We start from the raw sequence: 10,784 nt of genomic DNA, 5'->3' as shown, positions 1-10,784 counted from the left end.
AAAGGGAGTCTACACTGTGAGCATCACTGACGTGTCTGAAGAGGATGCTGGGACATACTGGTGTGGAGTGAAGAGTCAGAGAACCAAAAAGGACTTCTTCATCACACTGATTAGTCAGGTGCACCTGCAGGTTGAAGGTGAGTCTAAACTGGTCTTCTGGTCCATCATTAATGCACTGATGTTGTGTAGCAGAGGTAGTCTGCAGACTTATTCCTCAATAATGTGAATGCTGTTACAGTCAGATCTAGTGAACCCAAGCACAGACACAGGACACAAATATAAAATAAGGTATTTAATAACGGAAGCTGGGAATGGGACAAGCAGGGGAAAATGGGGTAGGGCAGGCAGGCAGGTAGGGCAGGCAGACAGGGCAGGCGGTCATATAGGGCAGGCAGATAGACAGGGCAGGCAGGTAGAGCAGGTAGGCAGGCAGACAGGTAGGGCTGCCAGGCAGGTAGGGCAGGCGGTCATGTAGGGCAGGTAGATAGACAGGGCAGGCAGTCATGTAGGGCAGGTAGGACAGGCAGGTAGGGCAGGTAGGGTAATGTAGGGCAGATAGGGCAGGCAGACAGGGCAGGTGGTCATGTAGGGCAGGCAGACAGGGCAGGCAGGTAGGGCAGATAGGGCAGGCAGACAGGTAGGGCAGGTGGTTATGTAGGGCAGGTAGACAGGTAGGGCAGGCAGTCATGTAGGGCAGGTAGGGCAGGGAGACAGGTAGGGCAGGCGGTCATGTAGGGCAGGTAGACAGGTAGGGCAGGCGGTCATGTAGGGCAGGTAAGGCAGGTAGACAGTTAGGGCAGGCAGTCATGTAGGGCAGGTAGGGCAGGGAGACAGGTAGGGCAGGCAGTCATGTAGGGCAGGTAGGGCAGACAGACAGGTAGGGCAGGCGGTCATGTAGGGCAGGCAGACAGACAGGGCAGGTGGTCATGTAGACGAGGCAGGCAGGTCAGGCGGGTAGTGCAGGCAGGTAGACAGGTAGACAGGTAGACAGGTAGACAGGCAGACAGGTAGACAGGTAGACAGGTGAAGAGCCGGATTCCTGGGGCATAAAGGAAAGATGATCAAAAACACAGAGAACAAACAAACACGAGGACTTTAGTCCCAACTACTAAAGAGGCCGAGAAGCAACACAACACACACAGACAGACAGACAGACACAGACAGACACAGACAGACAGACACAGACAGACAGAAGACACAAGCAGACAGACAGACAGACACAGACAGACACAGACAGACACAGACAGACACAGACAGACACAGACAGACAGACACACACAGACAGACACAGACAGACACAGACAGACAGACACAGACAAACAGACAGACACAGACAGACACAGACAGACAGACACAGACAGACAGACACAGACAGACACAGACAGACACAGACAGACAGACACACACAGACAGACACAGACAGACACAGACAGACAGACACAGACAGACAGACACACACAGACAGACACAGACAGACAGACACAGACAGACACACACAGACAGACACAGACAGACAGACACAGACAGACAGACACAGACAGACAGACACACACAGACAGACAGACACAGACAGACACAGACAGACAGACAGACACAGACAGACAGACACAGACAGACACAGACAGACACAGACAGACAGACACAGACAGACACACACAGACAGACACAGACAGACAGACACAGACAGACAGACACAGACAGACAGACAGACACAGACAGACACAGACAGACAGACACAGACAGACAGACACAGACAGACAGACACATACAGACAGACACAGACAGACACAGACAGACACAGACAGACAGACAGACACAGACAGACAGACACAGACAGACACAGACAGACAGAGACAGACAGACAGACAGACAGACAGACAGACAGACAGACAGGAGAGAGGGAGGCACTGGCACCGACCAGGAGGAAGAGGAGGGTGAGACAGGCCCTATGATAATGATTGAAATTTAATATTTTGACCAATGAATTTCACAGATTGGAGCGATGTCCAGCCAGCCAAAGTGACCAAACCTGTTGGGAGCACTGCCATGATGTGGTGTGTTTATCCCCGTGTCCATGAGAAAAACGAGAAGTTCTTCTGTAAGGGGAAGAATCCTCTGAAGTGTGAAGACAAGATAAGAACTACGACACAGAATAAAGTTGTGTATGATGGCAGGTTCTCCCTGAGGGATAATCCCAGACAGACATACTTCACTGTGTACATCAAAGGTCTGACAGTAGAGGATGCTGGGACATACTGGTGTGGATCTGACCGAACCATGAAGCCTGCCAGCTACACCAGGATTCACCTCTCTGTGGGTAAGTGACTCTGCCTCCTCCTACTTTATGTCTTCTACAGATTACTAATTCATGCTTCATCCATCACATCAAACGAGATCCATAGAGAATGTCTACATCCTCTGTCATTGCACTGTAACAACTCATAAGTAATACATTTGCTTATATTTATAGATTAATTGATAATAATTAATTAATAATTAATCAATGTGGTGAGCTGTGAGATCTGAGCATGCTCAGTGTTGACATGGCAGTCTACCATGTGGTGAGAATGAGATGTGGATGTTTATTTTTGACAGAAGTTAAAAAACATTATTCAACCATTATTCATTATTCTATCACATTCACTCACAACCCTGGCATCCTGACTGTTTACTAACCATTTTCAGCTGTGTAGTTTCTCAACAAAGCTGTCTTCTGGGCAAAATGGCTTGTATATGATTAGGCAGGCTGTATTTGTTTGATAGTAAATGTACAATTTGAACTCACTGAGAACATAAGTTGTACTTCTAGCATAAGTGAACAACGGTATCAAATAAAACATTCAGCAGTGGAACAGCAATCTGTACTGAGGAAACTATGGAGACAGAAAGGCCAAATTAACTAAAACAACTGGAGATTTTTAGAGGAACTTTTACAGTAAGTGAACTCCAGAGTTGATGGGGATGCTAGTATACCGTGTGAGAGAGGGTTGGGTGTGCCTGTGTTGAAGTGTGAAAAACCACAGGGTTAGGGCCACACAGGGCCAGAGCGGAGCTTGGCTTCCTCTGTCATCTTTGTGTTTCTATATGTGTCTCAGTTTCAGAGAGGAGGCCATTTTTCTCTCTGTTTCAAAAGTGCAGCAGTTATTCCATTTGCAGCAATTGAGTTTTCAGCAGCTGGATAGTGAGTGTTAGATGTAGTACACATATTAGTGTTGATGTAGTACACATATTAGTGTTAGATGTACTACACATATTAGTGTTGATGTAGTACACATATTAGTGTTAGTCTAAATATCAACTACTATCAGTCTAAATATCAACTCCTATCAGTCTTTTCCTAAAACCAGTGCCTCCTGATTTGAATACTCGCCTCCCTTTCCTGCCTCCACGTCTCCCATCTCTCTCGTTTCTTCTCTCTCTCCTCCCATTCTGTCTCTCGTTCTCTCTCACCCACACAACACATTGCCCTACACACCTTTCCCATGATGCATCTGCGTTCATTGTGTCTTTCAAGTGGGACCAACAACAACAACAACAACAACTACTACAACTACTACTACTACTACTACTACTACTACTACAACAAAACCAGTTTCTCTGAACACAGCTACAGCACCAATACTGTCACCCAAAACCTCCTCATCCACCCCAGTGACCTCCATATCTCCATCATCATCATCATCATCACCATCATCACAAAGTGGATCTGGTAAATAACTGAGAAGGCTCATACTTTACAGTCTGCTGAAACTTCATCTGGTGGTGTTTGAGTCTTTGACGCCTGTGTGTCTCTGTGTTCCAGGTACCTCTGTGGTCATCATCGCGTCTGTGAGTCTGGCTGTGTTGGTGTTATTAGTCACCCTGCTGGTATTCTACAGACGCAAAAGCAACCTGGCCCAAGGTGAGATACACACACACACACACACACACACACACACACACACACACACACACACACACACACACACACAGATCGGTGTAACTGCTAAACTGCTTGTTGCCTTTCCGTGATTTTAAACATGGATTGGAATTGTAGGTTACACGCGTTAGTTCTGGTTTCTTAACTATGGTTATATGGTGACAACGTCGGCTGTGGAGCGGTTATTGGTTATATGGTATGAAGATTTAGCTTGCTGGTCACACACAGCTGTCCTCCCTCATCTTGAACGACACACAGACACAGACACACACACACACACACACACACACACACACACACACACACACACACACACACACACACACCACACACACAAACACCTTTCTATTCTTGGTGAAAAGAGAGAAAGTTCCCCTTTTCAATTCTTTCAGTTTTCATTTCAAAGGTATGTATTTGCATGATGTCTTGCCTGGTTAAGAAGTCGAGTTCTGACTGTAAATCGAGGGGGAGAGCGCCCTCTGCTGCCTGTTGGTGGAAAATCACTCACCAGTCCCTCACCCATCTCTCCCTCTCTCCTCCCTCCATCCTTCCCTCTCTCCCAGATTCTCTCTGACTAGTGTGTGTGTGTCTTTTCTTCCACAGGAGCTGTCTCCTCCACATCCAGAGTGAATGGAAACACAGGGCTTAACGGAGAGGTCAGTGTGTGTGTGTGTGTGTGTGTGTGTGTGTGTGTGTGTGTGTGTGTGGGGGGGTGTGTGTGTGTGTGTGTGTGTGTGTTAATAAGTGAGCATTGCTCTATACCCCCTCCTCAACATGTCCTCTCCCCCCCACCTCTTCCAGGGTCGTCATGGTGACTGTGACTATGAGGAGATAATGGAGCGCCCCCTACAGCCCGACTCAGGCGTTGTGATCAACTCCATCTACGCCACCGCCAACTTACCCACAAGCCCCGCTGACTCCCCCCACTATGCCAGCGTCAGCTTCCACAACTGCCCCAATGAAGCCACCGTCACCATCGCTAAAGAGGGCACTTCCTCCTGTGACTATTCCACTGTCAACATCAGACAAAACCCTGTTTACTCTACTGTCAATCATCCACACAGCTCCTCTGAGGCTCCCATCTACTCCACACTCAGCAATCCTCAACACCTCTGAGTCACTGACTGTCAGTCTTCTGCAGTGGGTCCATAGTGTCTTTATGTGTCTATGCCAGTGACTCAGGACTGGGTTTGCTGACTCATAATTAATTATTCAAACCTAGTTCACAAGTGAACATATCACTGAACAGGCCTGTATCATTCACCAGACTATTTGGCCTTCTCATTTATATCAGCCTTGAAACTTGATATTTACAATTATTGGCTCCAGCTCCAATTTGCAATGGTTTCAACCCAAAAATTATTCATGAAAAGAATGAAATAAAAAAAATAATAATAATAATAAAACAAACCTATATTCTCTATGATTGAATATCGATAAAGTATCACCATTCTGGTCGTTAATATACAGTATATGACCATGATTATACAGGTTGATCACTATAATATAATAATATATGCCATTTAGATGACGCTTTTATCCAAAGCGACTTACATTGCAGTGAGTGCATACATTTCAGTGTATATGGTCCCAGCGGGAATCAAACCCCCAACAAAAGCGCTGTTAGCGCCATGCTCTACCAACTGAGCCACAGAGGACCACTACCATCTCGTCACAATGAGGCAGAGGCATGGCATGCGATTTGGTAGACTTTATTTGACTCTGGTAAACACATGATCTCTGCTGATATGTACAGGAGGAAATGAAACAGGCATAGAAACAAAATACAAACAAAAAGATTTGACAGGAGAAACTAAACAATGTTCAGGGAAAAAAAAAAAAGAGAAAAAAACATCTTGACTTGGCGCAGGATCATGTGCTCATCTGAGTCTTGAAAACAGTGCTGTGAGAAAATGAGCGTTTTGAATTTGCGCGCTTTTACTTCAACATTCCCAGAGTATTAGCTGTCTGTCTGTTCTTGTGGGAGGGCACTAATGTTTCTGCAGCCCCCTTGAACATAAGGCTCTGTTCACAATCACTTTACTTTCTCTTCTCAGTGTGTGTGTGTGTGTGTGTGTGTAAAGGGGAGAGGGGAAGCTGTGTGTTCCTGGGAGAGGAGGGGGGGGGGGGGGGGGTTGTCTTCAGAGGCCAGTTCATGCCTGCAGGTATTCCGGCTGCACCCTGGCCACCTTGCGGAACTCCTTGGCATGTGTACGCGGGCACTGCATCTCACACCAGCTGACGGGCACCATCTGGGCACCTGAAATTGGGCAGAGCAGGAGTTCATCCACTGGTGCTGCAACTTTCCTCAACTCACCAACTGCCAGAGAGTTCCGGAACACTCTCCACCTAGAGTGTTGCAAGTGTTCTATGTGGCGTCTACCTAGCAACAACACTTTGATTGGCTACAAAATGAAGCGTCATAATGACGATGCATTTCTGGTGTATAAAGTCACCCTTGGCACTCTGGAATGTTGACCACTTTGGCGACTTCAGTCACCCTCGGCACTGAGTGAGTTAAACAACTGCCAATCGCCGCTTCAAGCATCATCCGATCCAAGTAAACAAAACCATTGCTCCTAGCAAGGTCTCATCTCAAGCCACAATGCCAAGTGGATCCTGACCCACCATTTGGAAAACCAATGCAAGCACTGCAATGTCCAATGCCTATTATTCAATGTGTTATGATGATAGTGTTTTTTTTTTTATATCGAGAGCTCCACCCAAGACACTTGATATAAAGATACTAAATTCAAATTCAATCTGTACCTGTCGGCATGGGTTAGAATCCTATCTCTATTCAATAAAATGAATAATGAAAAAAAAAAAAAAATGTAATCCATTTCCATGGCAGCCGTGCTCCATCCTCACCTGCTTCGCTGTGGGCCACCACCACTCCCAGCTCGTTCTCTGCTGTGGTCAGCAGGTAGTTGGACTGCACATCACCAAGAGAGATCTGAGGTCAGGGGTCAACGGCCAATAACACAAGAAGGGTTCCTGGGAGGGTAAAGGCTACGTGGGATGCTTGGCACGGCCTGACTGATGTAAACCTCATTGAAGATGCTTGGCACGGCCTGACTGATGTAAACCTCATTGAAGATGCTTGGCACGGCCTGACTGATGTAAACCTCATTGAAGATGCTTGGCACGGCCTGACTGATGTAAACCTCATTGAAGATGCTTGGCACGGCCTGACTGATGTAAGCCTCATTGAAGATGCTTGGCACGGCCTGACTGATGTAAACCTCATTGAAGTTGAGATTTAAAAACGGTTGGGTTAAAGTTAGGGTCGTCCCAAGGATCCCACTTAGCATCTACCTCCCTGGGATGGGCAACATTGGGGAAAATCAACCTCCCACCCCCTGGTAGGTCCCCATTAGGACAGTAGGTCCCCATTAGGACAGTAGGTCCCTATTAGGTCATAAGGATCTACTTTTTCCACAATCAACCTTCATCGCCAACCTCCCCCAAAAGACATTCTCTGTGAAAAGGATACCACTTTAGCCAGGACGATGTCACCAGGCCGGAAGCTTTTGTACGTTTCCACCTGCAACAGAGGGCAAAGATTAGAGCTGGTCCCAATCTAATAAACTAATTCATTATGTTAAACCAGTGATTAACTGATTGATGACATCACATACCCTGTCTTTTTCTGTGGCACGTACGTCTTCTTTCCTGCGTTTACAAGCATGGGAAATAGGAGGGTAGGTGGTAGGTCAATTTAGGTGGTAGGTCAATTTAGGTGGTAGGTCAGTTTAGGTGGTAGGTCAGTGTAGGTGGTAGGTCAGTTTAGGTGGTAGGTCAGTGTAGGTGGTAGGTCAGTTTAGGTGGTAGGTCAGTGTAGGTGGTGACACACGGAGCCTGAGCCCTTTTGTCTGAGACACTTGTATAGATCTGACAGGATGAGATGGGTGAGAGAGCAGGGCTGGATCGTACTTCTTGACGCCATCTTGCTTAGACCTATCCAACCCTCTCAGATCGGCACAAGTGGATAGGGGGCTAGGGACTGTTTTATTTTGCACTCGTACTATTGTTACTTTCATTACTTGTTATTGAATTGTTATTGCTGCTGCTGTTGAGCGTGGAGCAACATCCCAAAACATTTCACTTTGTCCATCACAACTGTATGCGATAGGCGACAAATAACATTTGATTTGAATTTGATTTGTTTCTGGACAAGGACAAGGCCACACGTAGTGGGTGAATAAACGCCACGTTACCTGATGGTTCCTCTGAACCTGTCCTTCAGAGGTGTGGAGCCAACGTAGAGGATGTGGACCTTGGCAAATCTGGGGTTGATGCTGGTCACCTGCGCAGGGACGAACAGCAGGGGTCAACGATCTCACCTCCAGCATCAAGACAGTGTTACATGCAGACTACAAACAGGATTATCACAGAGCATGTGTGAAAGCAGAGAAGCTGGTTAGTGTAACTGGAGTAGTGTACATATAATTAGTCGCTTTGCCTGAAACTTTGCCTGAATTAGAGAGGCGTTCTACCCCACAGCAGACTCTGGTGTCGCCCAGTCAGTCACAGACACATCACACGCCACGACTTGCAAACGTTAGCATGACCTTTTGAGGTGAATCTTACCTTACAGGTTACTATAGCCCCTACATCTGGCAGCAGCTGCGCTTCTGTTTCTCTCACGACTGAGATCACGGGCAGCTGTAGGAAGGGGCGGGCGGGCGGGCGGGCACACACAGGTTATGTACAGCTCTGATGAAAAGCAGTGTCAACACGCTACAGCGCAAAACATAACAATGCATATTTCCTCTAAAACACTGAGTTAACAAGCTAGAGTTCTCTCTCTCAACTGTTGAGCAATAGCACTCTAACTTCAGTTCCAAACTTGACGTCATAATACTGCTTTCTCCCTGTACACAACCAAACCACTGACTCCACACAGCCCCCCCTCACCTCCTCTCCCCACAGCCCCCACCTCCTCTACCCACAGCCCCCCCCTCCTCTCCCTCCCCACAGCCCCTCCTCACCTCCTCTCCCTCCGCACATCCCCGCCTCCTCACCTCCTCTCCCTCCCCACAGCCCCCCCCCTCACCTCCTCTCCCTCCCCACAGCCCTCTCCCTCCCCACAGCCCCCCCCTCACCTCCTCTCCCTCCGCACATCCCCCCCCCCTCACCTCCTCTCCCTCCCCACATCCCCGCCCCCTCACCTCCTCTCCCTCCCCACAGCCCCCCCCCTCACCTCCTCTCCCTCGTTCTTCCTCAACACGTAGCCTGCTAGCGATGAGTAGATGAAACCGTGCCTTAGGTACACGCCTGTACCAGGCATGCAGTCATCTGTGTTGCATAGCCTCTCACCTGAACATGAAATATGAGAGAGAGAGACAGAGAGACAGAGAGAGAGAGACAGACAGAGAGAGAGAGAGAGAGAGAGAGAGAGACAGAGAGAGAGAGAGAGAGAGAGAGAGAGAGAGACAGAGAACAAGAGTAAACACGGGTAAACACGGGACAGAGGCAGAAAGTAATTGTAAGTGTCTTACTGAGACTTGTTTAGCCTACACTATGCAAAAAAGACGAATCACATTACCATCTTTAACCCCCGCAGCAAGGAGGCAAATTGCCAGGTATTTTTCCAAGTGCACACTGACTACACTGTCAGAACGAATCTGTCAACAACCCGCATATCAACCTCACTGCCTCCTCCAAAGCCTCAATCACAAGTGATTTAATCTAACTTACACTGGCTACAAGCTGCCTGCCGCAATAACACTGTCCACCTCCTCCTGCGGCTGGCCCGACGGGGGGATCAGAGTCAGGCTGGGGGATGTTAAATCACACCGGACTGTTCTTACTGTATAGAATGTTTCAGTCTATTTTATATCACTTTATTTTCTTGTTGTTGTTTGTGATGTGAGCTGCTGTAACGCCTTAATTCAGTAAAGTACCTATCTACCTATCTGTCTGAGAACAATCACGACCAATATTGACATTGGAAAGCATGAGAACAGCCCGTGGTCTTTAAACATTTGCATATAACTATGTGTTGGATCCAAAGGGAGGATCAAAACAAGTGAGAAGTGGAATGTCTGGGCTCTCGCCGCAGGCGGTGGGCAGGGCAGGTGAAAGAACAGCTCGGTGTGCTGGAGTTGAAAAGTAAAAGTTAACGTCAGTTAGCTCGTTAGCAGGCTAACGCTTGCTAGCTCGCTACTAGACAACGCATTGTAATACGGGACCATGGAACGAACGTTAAGTGACAGCTAGTGATGATTTGCATTAATATTATATGAATACGTGCAGCTGTCACTCGGCCATCAGTCTGCAGGGAGGGAGACCGTCAACTCAGGAGCTCGTGGAAGTGACTCAGCCTTGCAGGGTTCCCGTGCTGGAACCCGAGGGGTGTTCCGCCCAACCTAGCACGCTAAACACCAATCTAACCATAAGACAAACCACTCGAAATTGTTCATCGTACTTTTCGTGCACTCGAGTCTCAATTTGAGCAAAACACAACACTTTGACACGTGAAAATGGATGTTTCTAGTTCTCACTCACCTGGAACACACAGCTTCATGGGCGACATGTTTTCAAGAAGAGCAATGAAACAACCCATTGGCTGTGACGTAGATGCAAGCTGTTGTACGATTGGTCGGTCAGGTGTTGACGGAGACGTCGGTACGCCATCTTTGTTGTGGCGCTCTCTCTCTCTCTCTCTGTCTCTCTCTCTCTGTCTCTCTCTCTCTCTCTCTATCTCTCTCTCTCTCTGTCTCTCCTCTCTCTCTCTGTCTCTGTCTCTCTGTCTCTCTCTCTCTCTCTCTCTGTCTCTCCTCTCTCTCTCTCTCTGTCTCTCTCTCTCTCTCTCTATCTCTCTCTCTCTCTGTCTCTCCTCTCTCTCTCTCTGTCTCTC

General features: G+C 47.7%; 2 protein-coding genes and 1 long non-coding RNA gene across 3 annotated transcripts in view; 1 reads left to right on the top strand and 2 right to left on the bottom strand.

The window, feature by feature from the left end:
• Positions 1-1,980: 1,980 nt before the first annotated feature.
• On the top strand, positions 1,981-5,135 carry LOC310821573 (uncharacterized protein; the record flags this gene model as incomplete). The annotated part of the gene is made up of 4 exons (XM_083693658.1): positions 1,981-2,227; positions 3,803-3,901; positions 4,523-4,575; positions 4,721-5,135. The coding sequence occupies 4 exons, from the start codon at positions 1,981-1,983 to the stop codon at positions 5,033-5,035; spliced, it is 714 nt and encodes a 237-aa protein (XP_083549784.1). The 3' UTR covers positions 5,036-5,135.
• A 485-nt stretch (positions 5,136-5,620) lies between these two features.
• On the bottom strand, positions 5,621-10,460 carry exosc1 (exosome component 1; the record flags this gene model as incomplete). The annotated part of the gene is made up of 8 exons (XM_083694149.1): positions 5,621-6,179; positions 6,791-6,875; positions 7,416-7,466; positions 7,561-7,594; positions 8,140-8,228; positions 8,513-8,587; positions 9,126-9,241; positions 10,433-10,460. 8 exons carry the CDS (start codon positions 10,458-10,460, stop codon positions 6,073-6,075), a joined length of 585 nt encoding a protein of 194 aa, XP_083550275.1. The 3' UTR covers positions 5,621-6,072.
• Positions 5,621-10,784, bottom strand: part of LOC310821882 — a 55,340-nt gene continuing 50,176 nt past the window's right edge. Inside the window, exon 2 of the long non-coding RNA XR_014554887.1 lies at positions 5,621-5,971. This is a non-coding gene — a long non-coding RNA (uncharacterized lncRNA). The remainder of the gene's footprint in view (positions 5,972-10,784) is intronic.

Source organism: Argentina silus (genome assembly GCF_951799395.1).
Source record: "Argentina silus genome assembly, chromosome: 22".
In the NCBI taxonomy this organism is placed as follows: Eukaryota; Metazoa; Chordata; class Actinopteri; order Argentiniformes; family Argentinidae; genus Argentina; species Argentina silus.
This window is presented reverse-complemented; position numbering and strand designations above follow the sequence as displayed.